Source organism: Borostomias antarcticus (assembly GCF_949987555.1).
Source record: "Borostomias antarcticus genome assembly, chromosome: 10".
Taxonomy (NCBI): Eukaryota; Metazoa; Chordata; class Actinopteri; order Stomiiformes; family Stomiidae; genus Borostomias; species Borostomias antarcticus.
Window position 1 is genome coordinate 19,564,375 of NC_140243.1, and position 15,893 is coordinate 19,580,267.

General features: G+C 52.6%; 1 protein-coding gene across 1 annotated transcript in view; it reads left to right on the top strand.

Annotated features, from left to right (window-relative positions):
- The window catches only part of LOC311314241 (potassium/sodium hyperpolarization-activated cyclic nucleotide-gated channel 4), a gene marked incomplete at both ends in the record, with an annotated part of 20,362 nt that extends 4,730 nt beyond the window's left edge, over positions 1-15,632 (top strand). The window contains 11 exons of the mRNA XM_084444578.1: positions 4,388-4,594; positions 5,961-6,183; positions 6,517-6,678; positions 9,327-9,545; positions 10,093-10,239; positions 10,990-11,230; positions 11,550-11,714; positions 12,805-14,268; positions 14,379-14,392; positions 14,543-14,923; positions 15,411-15,632. Of these exons, the coding sequence (XP_084300704.1) occupies positions 4,388-4,594; positions 5,961-6,183; positions 6,517-6,678; positions 9,327-9,545; positions 10,093-10,239; positions 10,990-11,230; positions 11,550-11,714; positions 12,805-14,268; positions 14,379-14,392; positions 14,543-14,923; positions 15,411-15,632 (3,445 nt within the window). The remainder of the gene's footprint in view (positions 1-4,387; positions 4,595-5,960; positions 6,184-6,516; positions 6,679-9,326; positions 9,546-10,092; positions 10,240-10,989; positions 11,231-11,549; positions 11,715-12,804; positions 14,269-14,378; positions 14,393-14,542; positions 14,924-15,410) is intronic.
- Positions 15,633-15,893: the final 261 nt, after the last annotated feature.

The following is a 15,893-nucleotide window of genomic DNA, read 5'->3' on the forward strand; positions in this document are numbered from 1 at the left end:
CAATTTGTCAGTGTGTCAAGGTTGAACAGGGAAGCCATTACGGGATGTAGAGCACAGTTGCCTCTGTTACATAAGAGACGAGTGTTTGCCGAGAATCCAGCTCAGAAGGTGATTCCGCTCTTAAAGGGATAATACAGTGGTTGAATGTGACACGTGCCAGTTATATTTAGGTAAAATCAAAGTGAATGTCCATAAATGTTGTTATTCCGTCATTTTTAAGTACTATAAAACTCCTTTGTATATGCCCAAATTTCCCCCTCTACAATGTCACCTCGTTTTGTGGGCGTGTCAAAGAGAGCTGTCAGTCAGAAATGATTGACAGGCCGCGGCCCCAACTTCCACACGTTTGTTGGTAACCATAGTTACCTCAACACCAGGAAGGGTAGGCCTACAGGCATTTACAAGGTCCTTAAAGTCGCACAGAAATGAAAAAAGCATTCTGTCCCATTTTGGTTCACATAATTGGTCATAGTGTTCACCTATTCAACGATGTATGCCAAAAAAAAAAAGGTAGCTCACTTGCAATGACGACAACAGGTACCTTAGATTTTAGACCAATAATCTCACAACATCCACCCGTCAATCAACGCTATCATTCTATCGAATCTGTCTAAAGTTCTTAAAACCCGTCCACTTGTCAATGTTCCAATCAAATTCCTCTAAACATATGTCCCACCCTCATAGCTTGTTTGCATCGGAAATATGTCAAACTACGGAAGTTAGATGATCTCAAAAGTCTGTTTCTGTGCGACTTTAATATAAGAAATGATGTCACACTACCTTTTAACCTCCAAACATTATAAAGCTACCTAACAGGCCATATCCTCGAATTTGCGTTATTTGGAAACCAGGCCAGGTCCAGCCTGGCTTATGTGCGTGGCTGGCTTGTTTCTGTTCAGGACTGGTCGAACGGAAGCTAATCACGCCACTGACATAGCTGTGAATTGAAATGACATGACATAATGTCTGATAAATTAAGATAGGTCTTGTCGCCTGGACACATCAGTTCCAATGCTTCCACTGCTAATCCAGCACAATAAGAGTGGGATAGCCAGTTAGCTCATGGGCTCACAACAACTAAGAGCAGCTTCCATAACATTAATGGTAGCGGTCAGTGGCTAAAGCAGTTACACTGATGATTCCTGTAACGTTAGCTATTTTGCTGCAATTAGTTCAACTTCTGTTTCTGGACAAAGGTAAGGGATACAAAGGTTGGAGTGAAAGGATGAACATGTGGACGTTTGGGATATAGTCCCATAAAGTCATCCCCACTGGGGCCTTGAACCCCCGTCTCCTGGGTGAGAGTCCAATGCTTTCACCACTACTCTACTTGTGCAGTGGAGATCCACAGGTTGATTTTGGTGTCCTTCTTTATTTTGGTGTGCTGGGTCTACTGCCTCTTGTGGTGCCAACAGAGAAATGCAGGTCAACATTGACCGGAGGGAGGGAGGGAGTAATAACCTGACAAATGCTATTCTAGGTGCGCTGGCTTACAGCCATGCACAAAAAAACACTGCCTCTTGTTTAGGTGCGCTGGCTTACAGACATGCACGAAAAACCACTGCCTCTTGTGGTAGCAACATAGAACTGCACGTCAACAACCCGACGGAGGGAGGGAGGGAGAGAGTGACAACCGGATATTTGCTATCTTTGGTGCATCGCCACGCACAAAAAAGAGAGATATAGTCTGCTATCACGCTGCTATCACGCTGTACACATCTATTGAAGTTTGAAGTTTGCCTCGACTCTTTTGTAGTCCAAATTGCACTGCTATTTTGTACACAATGTTTGTATCACTGCACTGTGCGAGTCCTGTCATGCACTGTTGTGTCCTGTCCTGTCCTGTCCTGTCCTGTCCTGTCCTGTCCTGTCCTGTCCTGTCCTGTCCTGTCCTGTCCTGTCCTGTCCTGTCACGCACTGTTATGCACTGTCGTGTCTTGTCCTGTCCTGTCCTGTCATGCACTGTCATGCACTGTCATGCACTGTCCTGTCCTGTCCTGTCCTTGCACTTGTCCAATGTTGTATTGCTGTAAGCACCACATTGTAGGAAAAAATCATATCTATGTAAATGTACAATGGCAATAAATTAATTCAGATTCAGATTCTGACCTTCTCTCATGTCTATGAAAGAGCACTGCCACAACAGACAGAGCATTGTGTGTGCTGGGTCTAGATGCTAGTGCTGTCTCCCGTGTGTGTGTGTGTGTGTGTGTGTGTGTGTGTGTGTGTGTGTGTGTGTGTGTGTGTGTGCTTGCGTGCGTGTGTGCGTGCGTGCGCGCGCGCATGTTTGTTTGAGGTTTGAGAAAGAGAGGCAGTCGATTTCCTTGTACTGACAGCGATATGATGTGATTTATGGATCTGTTCTCAGAACAGTATGTTCTCAGAGTCAGGAAGCAACCGTTCTCTCACAGCGGTAGCCTAACCGCGCGCGTGCGTGTGTGTATGCGTGTGCGTTTGTATGTGTGTGTATGTGTAGATTAACTCTTATACCTAATCCTCATTCCTCCATCTACAGTATGCTGAGAATGAAGACGTCTGTTTGTGTGTGTGTGTGTGTGTGTGTGTGTGTGTGTGTGTGTGTGTGTGAGTGTGAGTGTGAGTGTGAGTGTGAGTGTGAGTGTGAGTGTGAGTGTGAGTGTGAGTGTGAGTGTGAGTGTGTGTGTGTGTGTGTAGATTAACTCTTATACCTAATCCTCATTCCTCCATCTATGCTGAGAATGAGGCCGCTCTGTGTGTGTGTGTGTGTGTGTGTGTGTGTGTGTGTGTGTGTGTGTGTGTGTGTGTGTGTGTGTGTGTGAGAGTGAGAGTGAGAGTGTGTGTGTGTGAGTAGTTACTATTCATCATTGCATCCCTAACACTATGCTGAGCCCATGCAACAGAATCAGCACTCAATAATATTGACCACAGAACTTGAATAACTAGAATCTCCAGCCTGTCACTGAGAGGAAGGATAAGGAGAACAGACTGAGGATAGGACATGACGGGACGGGACGGGACGGGACAGGACAGGATATGGCGGGACAGGACAGGACATGACAGGACGGGACAGGACATAACAACAGGACATGACGGGACAGGACAGGACGGGACGGGACAGGACGGGACGGGACGGGACATGACGGGACGGGACGGGACGGGACGGGACGGGACGGGACAGGACAGGACAGGACATGACGGGACAGGACAGGACAGGACATGACGGGACAGGACAGGACATGACGGGACAGGACAGGACAGGACAGGACAGGACAGGACAGGACAGGACAGGACAGGACGGGACAGGACAGGACAGGACATGGCGGGACAGGACGGGACAGGACAGGACAGGACAAGATAGGACAGGACAGGACATGACGGGACAGGACAGGACATGATGGGACAGGACAGGACAGGACAGGACAGGACAGGACAGGACAGGACATGACGGGACAGGACAGGACAGAACATGACGGGACAGGACAGGACAGGACAGGACATGATGGGACAGGACAGGACATGACGGGCAGGACAGGACATGACAGGACATGACAGGACATGACATGACGGGACGGGACAGGACAGGACAGGACAGGACAGGACAGGACAGGACAGGACAGGACATGACAAGACAGGACAGGACAGGACAGGACAGGACAGGACAGGACAGGACAGGACAGGACAGGACAGGACAGGACGGGACGGGACGGGACGGGACGGGACGGGACGGGACGGGACGGGACGGGACAGGACAGGACATGATGGGACAGGACAGGACAGGACAGACTAGAGAACGAGCAAGTGAGATTATAGGACTGAGTGGGAGAATAATGACAATATTCAAGATTCATTAATTTGTCCCGAGGGAAATCTGTCTCAGTCATACAGGCTGCTACATACAGTGCAAAGGTGCAAAACAAACATTAGTGCAAACATGTGCAAACAGTTTAAAGTGCATTCATACATTCATACATAATACATCAGCACTGCTTATGGTGGGAGTTTAGGAGACTAACTGATAATGGAATGAAGGAGTTGTTGTATCTGTTGAGGGATCGTTTCTTGTTTTTAACTGGAACTCTGTCACGACTGCCAGATGGGAGCCGTTCGTATTCTGCATGCGAGACATGTGAGGGGTCAGCAGTGATTTTTCTAGCTTGTCTGATTATGGTTTTACCAAAAATCATTTGAAGTGAGGGATATTCTCTCACACCAATCATTTTCATTGCAGTACACACAAAAACACACACACACACACACACACACACACACAAACACACACTGATGAAAACACATACACCAATGAAAACACACACACACAAACAAAATCACACAGAGACAAACACACACACACACACACCTGCCTACCCTACCCCTTTTCTTTACTGGGACCCCCCTCCCTTTGTCCTAGGTTCTACTGGGACCTGTTGATGTTGTTGCTGATGATGGGGAACCTGATCATCCTGCCGGTGGGCATCACATTCTTCAAAGACGAGAACACACCTCCCTGGATCATCTTCAACGTGGTGTCCGACACCCTCTTCCTGGTGGACCTGGTCCTCAACTTCCGCACTGGCATCGTCAAGGAGGACAGCACCGAGATCCTGCTGGACCCCAGGTAAAATAAAAAACACAGTCTCAATACGCTTGAGGCAAAGACATATTATCGAACGGGCATACTGGGCCCCAGCCCAGGGGCCCAAGACCTCAGGGGGCCCTTTGCATTTCTTGTTGCAGGGACACTGATAGAAATTTAGGGTGAGATTCCTTACACAAACATAAAAAAACAATATTTTGAACAGTTTATAGGGGCCCACGTCTTTTAAAAAAAGAGAAGCTTGTGTGGGCTACATATTTTCTGTAATCTACTCGTTAATCTAATGGGTGGGAATGAAGCCTACCTTTCCATAGATAAGTGAGTAGGCTATAAAACTAGTCTATAGAGGGCACTATTAAAGTTTTTGAACTCGAGACAGATCACACAGGTGCAGGTCACAAGGTCAATTGGTTCAATCAAAATGAAAGATCCAAAAAGAAAAAGAGTCAAGGCAGTCAGATGCTTTACAGCAGGTTCCTCGCATTTCCAGCTTTTTAAAGAAAACAAATGATGAGAACAACAGTGGCGGACGCTGTAGGGGGGTGGGGGGAGCTGGTAGGGAGGGGGAGGCTGTAGGGGGGTGGGGGGAGCTGGTAGGGAGTTTTTTACAGGCAGTAATAATTGGCGCAGTAATATTTCACATAGAATGATAAAGAGGCTTTGCCCGTGGTATATCGTGAATATACAACGGCTCTTAACCAATCAGATTGCAAGGTCGGAACTACCCGTTGTATAAAGTACTATATCTATACTATGAACTTATATTCCATGATAACTGTAAGGCCACAGACATAAATGGAGTCTCATGCTATGCTAACTGGTGAACACTGAAAGTGAATGGCCTGCACTGCTATGCTAACTGATGAACCCTGGAAGTGAATGGCCTGTAACGCTATGCTAACTGGTAAACCCTGGAAGTGAATGGCCTGCACTGCTATGCTAACTGGTAAACCCTGGAAGTGAATGGCCTGTAATGCTATGCTAACTGGTAAACCCTGGAAGTGATTGGCCTGTAACGCTATGCTAACTGGTAAACCCTGGAAGTGAATGGCCTGTAACGCTATGCTAACTGGTGAACCCTGGAAGTGAATGGCCTGTAACGCTATGCTAACTGGTGAACCCTGGAAGTGAATGGCCTGCACTGCTATGCTAACTGGTAAACCCTGGAAGTGAATGGCCTGTAACGCTATGCTAACTGGTAAACTCTGGAAGTGAATGGCCTGTAACGCTATGCTAACTGGTGAACCCTGGAAGTGAATGGCCTGTAACGCTATGCTAACTGGTAAACTCTGGAAGTGAATGGCCTGTAACGCTATGCTAACTGGTAAACCCTGGAAGTGAATGGCCTGTAACGCTATGCTAACTGGTGAACACTCGGGCACGGCAGGGCCATCCGGCGGCGCTATCTGAGGAGCTGGTTCCTGGTGGACTTTGTGTCGTCCATCCCGGTGGACTACATATTCCTGATGGTGGACCTGGAGGCCCGTCTGGACTCAGAGGTGTACCGGACCGCGCGGGCTCTACGCATCGTCCGCTTCACCAAAATCCTCAGCTTGCTCCGCCTGCTGCGCCTGTCCAGGCTCATCCGCTACATCCACCAATGGGAGGAGGTGAGAGGGGCGGGGGAGAGGGAGGGAGAGGAGGGAGGGAGGGAGGGAGGGAGGAGGTGAGGGGGAGAGGAGGGAGGGAAGGAGGGAGGGAGGGAGGAGATGAGGGGGGCGGCGGAGAGGAGGGAGGGAAGGAGAGGAGGGAGGGAGAGGAGGAGGGGGGGGCGGGAGGGAGGGGAGGGAGAGGAGAGGAGGGGGAGAGGAGGGGGAGAGAGAGAAGGGAGGAAGGGAGAGGAGGGAGGGAGGGAAGGAAGGAGGGAGAGGACATACCGAATTTTCTGTGTCAAGGTTAAAATAAAATTAAAAGAACTTTAAAAAGCCCCCCTCACGTCGTAGATCTTCCACATGACCTATGACCTGGCCAGCGCCATGGTGAGGATCGTCAACCTGATCGGCATGATGCTGCTGCTGTGTCACTGGGATGGCTGCCTGCAGTTCCTGGTCCCAATGCTGCAGGACTTCCCCCCGGACTGCTGGGTCTCCAAGAACCACATGGTGGTCAGTTACAGCTCTGTGTGTATGTGTGTGTGTGTGTGTGTGTGTGTGTGTGTCTGTGCATGTGTGTCTGTGTGTGTGTGTGTGTGTGTGTGTGTGTTTGTTTTAGGTGTGTTTACCCATTATACCGTACACAGGGTTTCAGATCCGGCTCACAGAGGGTGATATGTGCAGATAGCGGTATCACAAAGTATTGTTTGTGCGTAATTTGGTCATTGTTTACACTGTGTGTGAACGATAAGGGCCGGCCATGTAGACAGAGTCTCCGTGGGTCAGTGTCTGGGAACATATTATTTTTAGCTTCATAGATTTCGTGGGTGGATACTGGATAGTGAGCATGCATTCGAGAGAGAGAGAGAGAGAGAGAGAGAGAGAGAGAGTGTGTGTGTGTGTGTGTGTGTGTGTGTGCGTGTGCGTGTGTGTGCATGCGCGCGCACGCGCGTCTCTGTGTTCAGACTGCTGAGCTGTCTCCTCTCTATGTTAATTGGTTCGTGTAGCAGCATGTCTTGTCAGAAGAGAGACCGTCTTCCCAATAAAACCATCCCAAGTCAAACCCTAGAGATGGATTGGATGGAAACACACACATACACACAATTAACCTAGAGCAGACACGCGCTGTCATGTAAATAGCTGACTCACGTCTCGATAGGGCCTCCTCAGTGGTTGCCAGGGTGACTGTCGCTAGGCTAGCTGATGCTCGGAGTTACCTCCACGGAGACCATTCACATCCGAGCCGTTCACCGATCTGAACAGAGATTTTTGGACCACAGATACGGTAGTACAGATATTAGACACAACACACAACTTCCAAGGGATGATTATATCCTGTAGCTAGAAATGGTGCTCAGAGAGCACAGACCTTCGCCTAGGAATACATTTTGTGGCTTTGGGTTCTACTGTAAGTCGGTCCATGCTACACCCCTCCACCAAGTTTCATGAAAATCAGTCTGGAAGTGTTTGCGTAATCCTTCTAACAAACAAACCAACCAAGAAATGGTTTGCGAACCTGCCCAATGACTTGCATCCGCTCCAAAATTTAATGGGTTCTAAGTTCGTCCATACTACACCCCTCCACCAAGTTTCATGAAAATTGGTTGGTTAGTTCTTGTGTAATCCTACTAACAAACCAACCTATAAACCAACCAACCAGCATGCCACTGCAAACATTACCGCTCGCCCCCCCCCCCCACACACACACACACACACACAGGTAGCTGGCTTCATTCTAAGTTTTGTTTTGATTTTGTGTAATCCTAGTCCAAAAAACATCTGGAGGTGAATGGGTGGCTGTATTTGGCCCCCCTCGGGTGACTGCCGGTGGGGGGCGGCACGGTGCACTCCTGGCTCTCCCCCCGCACACCGCGGTCCAAACCCTGTATATCCAGCATTCCCACACAGGGAGCTGGCTTCGCCAAAAATTTTGTTTTCATTCGAGTATCCGCCCTGAGATCCCTCTGTTCTAAAATGTAATGCGTTCTAACGTGGCCCATGAAAACATCTGTTGCTGGGGCAGGTAATTAGGTAATTGAGGTAATTATTGTCCCCAGTCCCCTTTAGTCATTATCCACAGTAATTGTTAAGGCCATCGAGGGTCGCCTGGTGATGGTGGCCATCCCGTTTAGATTTACTGTAGTTTAGTTTGTTAATATAATATAGAGATTTTTATATAATATAAGATTCTACAGCCCCGTAGTTTGTAACCCCAGTTATACATTTCAGATGTGCATGTGTGTGTTTCAGATAGATATATACTGATACAGATAGATATATACTGCATAAATGTTTAACTTGTATGCTTGTAAACATTTGATGAAGCCTAGTGTATATGACACACAAGCATTATTATGTATGTGTGTTTCTAATATGTATGCATACGTGTTTCAGACGAGTAATATTTTACAGTATATGAGTGTGGATAGGTGTACGCAGGGGCGTGCTGGGACGAAAAAACAGCCCTGGAGTCTGACCCAACCGCCTCTGTATATATAATAATGTTGAGCGGGGGGTGGGGGTGGGGGGGGGGGTGCTAACAGGCAAATTGTGTTGTCGCGCGATTTGTCGACGGGGGGTGCGGCCATTTACCGTGGGCCAGGCCAGTTAGCCTGGTGGCCGTTATCACCGGTGGCCGTTCTGTGATTCTCCAGAACCTACAGATGGCCAGCACGCCCCGGGGTGTACGTAGCGTGTGTGAATGTTTCAGTAGCGAGCATGAGAGCGTTTCAGCGGCACGTGTGAGCGTGTGAGTTCGTATACAATAGGAAGCTTTAATGAAGTTGTCAGGGCTTTGGGTACACCGTTCCTAAGCAGGGTGACGAGCAGTGAGACGTTGACAGTTCTTATTACCCGGCAGTCACAGCCTCTCCATTGTCTCAACAGCTGTGAGCACCTCTGAAAATAGGCCTGGTAGAAAATACTCTTGGCTCGCTCTCCCCTGTGTCTCTCTCCCTCTCTCTCTCTCTCTCTCTCTCTCTCTCTCTCTCTCTCTCTCTCTCTCTCTCCCCTCTCTCTCTCTCTCTCTCCCTCTCTCTCTCTCTCTCCCTCTCTCCCTCTCTCTCTCTCCCTCTTAATCTCCCTCTCACGCTGAAGAGCAACACATGCGCTAATCAGACATGTTTGAGACCCCCTCTCTCCCCCTCTCTCTCTCTCTATAGAATGACACGTGGGGGGTGCAGTACTCGTACGCCCTGTTCAAGGCCATGAGTCACATGCTGTGCATCGGCTACGGTGCCCAGGCGCCTGAGGGCATGACGGACGTGTGGCTCACCATGCTCAGCATGATCGTAGGCGCCACGTGCTACGCCATGTTCATCGGCCACGCCACCGCCCTCATCCAGTCGCTGGACTCATCCCGACGCCAGTACCAGGAGAAGGTAGAGAACGACGCTTCTCTCTCTCGCGCGCGCGCGCGTGCGCGCTCTCTCTCTCTCTCTCTCTCTCTCCCTCTCTCTCTCTCTCTTTCTCTCCAGCCCTCTCAGTCGGTTGATGCAGGAGACAGACGTCTCTCAGTCGTGTGACGTGAACCGTTCTCAACGCTGTCCTTGAAAGCAGGTTGAGGGAGTGCTGGTCTTAGACTTCTATTCCACCCTACAAGGAAATGTGTCACTTAATCACTTCGATTGATTTTACATTAAAGGTCAAGAAATGCGTGGAGATTCGATTGAAAAGTGTTTTGTTTGAGTGTTTGTGTGTGTGTTTTGTTTGAGAGTGCGTGTGTGTGTGTGTTTTGTTTGAGTGTGTGCGTGTGTGTGTGTGTGTTTTGTTTGAGTGTGTGTGTGTGTGTGTTTTGTTTGAGTGTGTGTGTGAGTGTTTTGAGTGAGTGTGTGTGTGTGTTTTGTTTGAGTGTGTGTGTGTTTTGTTTGAGTGTGTGTGTGTGTGTGTGTGTGTGTGTGTTTAACCCCTCATGTGTGTGTGTTCCAGTATAAGCAGGTGGAGCAGTACATGTCGTTCCATAAGCTGCCTGCAGACGTGCGTCAGAAGATCCACGAGTACTACGAGCACCGTTACCAGGGCAAGATGTTCGACGAGGACAACATCCTGGGAGAGCTCAGCGAACCACTGAAGGAGGTGACACACACACACACACACACACACACACACACATTACATTACAGTCAGTTAGCTGACGCTTTTATCCAAAGCATCCATCCATCTTCATCCGCTTATCAGGGGTCGGGTCACGGAGGCAGCAGCTTCAGCAACCAAAAGCTATCCTAAGCAACTAACAATAATTCCATTTAACGTAGGAAAAGCCAATGTACTACAGTACTACTTGCTAGAACTCACAAGGGCATCTCCTTTCTAGATAATCTAGTGCTGAAGGCAAAGTGCCAGAATAGCAATCTAAAATACAATAGGTGCTTAAGAGGGAGGATCGTGGTAGTACTTCTTGAAGAGATGTGTGAGTGACACACACACACACACACACACACACAAATACCAAGTGCAGACGTATTTTATTAAAAGCCCTTTGTAAGTGAACGTGCCTCAGCCCCCCCCCCCCTTTAACACCCCCCTAACCCCGCCTCTCTGCTTCCACATCCTCCAGTGGCTCAGGAGGTAGAGCGGGTCATCCAGTTACCGTAGGGGCGGCGGTTCGAATCCCGCCTCCTCCTGTCTACATGTCGAAGTGTCCTTGGGCAAAGACACTGAACCCCAAATTGCTCCAAATGAGCAGGCTAGCACCTTGCATGGCAGCTGCCGCCATTGGTGTGTGAATGTGTGTGTGAATGGGTGAATGGGTGAGAGGCCATTGTAAAGCGCTTTGGATAAAAGTGCAGTCCATTTACCATCTTCTTTCTCTCTCCCTCTGCTCAGGAGATTGTCAGCTTCAACTGCCGTAGCCTGGTGGCTAACATGCCCCTGTTCGCCAACGCCGACCCCAACTTCGTGACGGCCGTTCTGACCAAGCTGCGCTTCGAGGTGTTCCAGCCCGCGGACTTCATCATCCGCGAGGGGACCGTCGGACGCAAGATGTACTTCATCCAACACGGACGAGTTAGCATCCTCACCCGCGGCAACAAGGAGACCAAACTCAGCGACGGCTCTTACTTTGGGGGTGAGGAGGAGTGTGGGAAAGGTTAGGGTTAAGAGGAGGTGAGGGGTGTGTGTGTGCGTGTGTGTGTGTGTGTGTGTGTGCGTGCGTGTGTGACAGTAAGCTGTTATAGCCTAGTTGGGAATGAGCTCTAAGGAGGGTGTGTGTGTGTGTTGGACGTATTAGCTAAGTGACTTGAATGTACTCACCTTAATTATTTTTCACAATCTCCTTTTTTATTCCTCTCCTCCTCAACCACACCCTGTTCTCCCTCCATTTCCCCCTCCTCTCCCCCCTCTCCTCTCTCCCCCCTCTCCTCTCTCCCCCCCCCCCCTCTCCTCAGAGATCTGTCTGCTGACGCGGGGGAGGCGCACGGCCAGTGTGAGAGCAGACACGTACTGCCGCCTGTACTCCCTGAGCGTGGACAACTTCAACGAGGTGCTGGAGGAGCACCCCATGATGAGGCGGGCCTTCGAGACCGTGGCCGTCGACCGATTGGACCGCATCGGTACGTCGCTTCCACCGATAGGCTCGTCCGTCCCGTCACTCAGTCCCGCCCCTCGCAGTGACGTTTTGCTATTTTCCGTAGTTTTCCGTAGTTTTCCGTAGTTTTCTGTAGTTAAGAGAGGGAATAGCAGGTGCTCTTCTGGTGCTCCAAAACAAACACAGGTGCTCCAGGGCAGGGGTTTGAAACGGTGGCCCTGGTAGTACGAGGGTCCTGTAGATCAGGGGTTCCCTTAGGGGGGCGCCAACAATCACAGGGGGGGCGCCAGGCCCCAGACAATTTGAGGCCTTAATATTGGCTAGACAATGAATCATGTTATCACACAGCAATTTTAACAAAATGCATGATCATATCTGATGAAGGGTCAAAAAGCCTTATATTTACGGCACTACAATACCATATAAACTACAATACCATATAAACTACAATACCATATAAACTCAATAAATTAATCTGAGACTATGAATAGCGTCAACATTAATATTACTGCTACACTGGCGAAGCACTTCATTGTACCCTAACTTACACCTGAAGGAATTTACATACAAACACACACAGACTGGACTTTCACAGCGATTTTTGGGGCGGGGGACGCAAAATTCCATCAAGTGTAAGTTAGGGGGAACAAAGGTTGGGAACCCCTGCTCCAGGGGACGGAAAACTTAGTTGGAAGAATGAGAATTCTGAGAACCACAATAGATATTAGCGGGTTGTTTCATGTCTTAAATCACACTTTTAAGGCTTTTTTAAAATCTACAAACCTACATGAGGGTCTGAACTTGGGTATTTTATGCCACTACCTATTGTGGTTATTAGTTTTGGCGAGGCATGTGTGACTTTTCTACATTTCTAAATATTTGCTCTGATGAGGGGCGACCTCAGTGTCCTTCGAGTTTAAATAAAGGTTATTGGATTGATTTGCTCTAGCCCTTGTTGTTGTTGATTTGCTCTTGCCCGCCTCCATGTTCTCCCAAACAAACAAACAAACGTTTGTTTTCGTGAAACAAACGTTTGTTTTCGTGAAACAAACAAACGTTTTTTTTCGTGAAACAAAGTCCTTCTCTTCCATCCCCCTCCTCTCTCTGCCCTGTAGGAAGGAAGAACTCCATCCTCCTGAGGAAGTCCTCCCAGGGGGGGAGCAGTCTGGGTCGCTGGGGGGGCCGTGGGGGCGGGGGGGGCTCGGCCGCGGGGACCGGAGGAGGCGGGCTAGCCGCGGGGGGGCTGGGCTCCTGCGACAGCATGCTGGTGCAGCAGATCGTCAAACACGACAGCATGCCGGTCATGCAGGAGGCCATCGCCGCCGCCGCCGCCAACGCCGCAGGAAGGGGCGGAACCTCCGGGGGGAGCGGGAGCGTGTCGCCGCGGCCGCGCCCGTTGATCTGGGCGCCGCTGGTCCACGCGCCGCTGCAGACGGCGGCGGCCACCACCAACGTGGCCGTCGCCCTCATGCACCACCAGCAGCAGCAGCAGCTCCAGCAGCAGCACGCCCTCGGGGGGGGCATATTCCTGCCCTCCCCCCTCCCCTCCTCCCTCTCCCTCTCCCCCTCCCCCTCCCCCTCCCTCTCCTCCTCCTTCCCCCTGGCCTCGCCGTGCCCCCCGGGGCTCCAGCCCCTGCGCCCCTCGATCAGCTCTCTGATCGGCATGATGGGCGTGGCCGGGATGGGGGGGCTCTCTCCCAGAGGGGGGTTCCCCGTGTCCCCTTCCCCCATGGGACCCCCGCCGGGAGGCCTGACGTCAACGCCCGTCGCCAAAACCCCGCCCCCTCAGGCCGCCTCCATCCCGGGCGCCGTCCAATTAGGAAGGGCCGTGCACTACGGGCTCCGCCTCCACACGGACCACCCCTCAGTGGTGGGCGGAGCCCCGGGGATCGCCGCAGGAGGGGGGGCGGTAACCCCTCCCCTGCACAAGTTGCCCCCAACCACCCCCGCCACCGTGTCCAGCGTGGGGTCGGACGGTCGCAGTTCCGCCGGGGGCCAGCAGGGGGCGAAGGAGGCGCTGCTGCGCTACGGAGCGGGCAGCTCTCAGGGGCTGCCGGTGCTGGGGAGGCTGACCCAGGAGGCCAGGCTGCTGTCCGCCTCGCAGCCCACCCTGCCTCACCGCTCCTGGGCCGTGGGGGTGCCGCCCCAGCCCCCCCTCCACCGGAAGGCCTCCGGAGGAAACCTGCTCTCCGCCCAGTTCATGGCGGGGGGTCCGCTAGCGAGGGGCACCAGCGCGGGGGTGCTGAGCTCCAGCGGTGGCCCCCTGGGCCACACCCCGGTCCAGCAGGGGAAGATGGCGTCCTCTAAAGCGCAAGCGCAGGTCCAGGGGTGCATCCAGGCCTCCCAGATCGTCGCCGGGCTCGTGTTTATGCCGCACAACCCCGCCACGCACACCCCGGCTGCGCACTGCATCCCCGTGCCGACCGCCTCGCCCTTCGCCCCCCCCGCGCCGACACACGCCGCCGCCTTCCCCTCCTCTTCCTCCTCCCCAGGCCCGCCCCAAACGCCCCACCCCAAGCACCCCCCTACACCTTCTCCTCCGCCCTGCTCCGCCCCTCCCTCCGGCGGGGCGTCGCCGCGTCCCAAACCGACCCCCGCCCCGCCCTCCCGGTCCTCCTCCCCCTCCCCCTCCACCTCTTCCACCCCCCCGACGTCCTCCGTCATGACCCCGCCCCTCTCCCTGCCTCAGGCTCACGGACCCAAGTATCCTCTCACCTCCTCCTCCTCCTCCTCTCCTCCTCCGTCCTCCTCCCTCGTCTCCACCTCCCTCGTCTCCTCCCCGACCTTCCACCGGAGTCCCCAAGCCAAGGCCTCGAACACGCCCCCCTCCCCTTCTCCCCTCTCCGGGCCCAGTCCCGCCCCCTCCCAAACCCCGACCCCGACCCGCACCCCTACTCCCACCCCGCCTCACACCCCTGCTTCTACCCTGACCCACGTCCCAGCTCCCGCCCAAACACCTACCCCGAACCGCACCCCTACCCCGACCCCGCCTCATACCCCCATCCAGACTCGCACCCCTACCCCCACCCCAACCCCACCACCTACCCCTACCCCCACCCAGACCCGCGCCCCTACCCCCACCCCAACCCCACCATCTACCCCTGCCCCCACCCAGACCCGCACCCCTACCCCCACCCCAACCCCACCATCTACCCCTGCCCCCACCCAGACTCGCACCCCTGCTTCCTCTGCTGCTGTTCAGTGCCAGATCCAGAGCTCCACCCCGGCCCTGTTGTCTGTCTCTGTCCCCGCAGCAAAACACACGGTCACACCCACCACCCCTACCCACACACCCAAACCTGCCCCAGGCCTTACATCTGCCCCTACCCACACACCCAAACCTGCCCCAGGCCTTACATCTGCCCCTACCCACACCTCAAAACCTGCCCCAGGCCTTACATCTGCCCCTACCCACACACCCAAACCTGCCCCAGGCCTTACATCTGCCCCTACCCACACACCAATACCCACCCCCACCTCGAAACCTGCCCCTACCCACACACCAAAACCTGCCCCAGCCTCCACACCTGCCCCTGCCTCGACACCTGCCCCTGCCCACACACCAAAACCTGCCCACGCCCTTACATCTGTCCTGGCAAAGTCCCCAAAACAACCCCCAGCCCCTGCACTTTCCCCTACATGTGTGCCTGTCCAGACCCCAAAACCCTCCAAAGTTGCCCCCTCCCAGACCTCAAAACCCTCCCAAGTTTCCCCTTCCCAGGCCCCAAAACTCACCGCACCCTTAAACACTGTTCAAACCTCTCCCTCCTCCAGCCCTCCACCCCCTGAGCCAGCCACAGCTGCCCCCTTCACCCCGACCCCCTACCCTGCACCCCCACCCGCCCACTCTGCCTCCCCCACGGGGGACAAGAATGACCCACAACTGCCCCTGGCCAGCAGAGACTCAGAGGGACTGAGACATAAACTGCCTGCCAACATGTGAGGAGAGGAAGATCTTATTGGACGATGGACTTGTTGAGGGGAGGGGCTATGAGCAGAACCAATGGACACGCAGCGATAACTGCATCTGTCCACGTTGGTACCAAACATTCCATGGCGGCGACATCCGTTTAGCTTTCAGAGTAGAATGTGATTATCTTATAACCTTCGGTGTCAGCTTGATGCTCATTTAAGATCATACATCTCAAGTGAGTTTGGCCGACGACTCCTCTCTCTTTGTGTATAAAGTAGCACTGTTGATTAG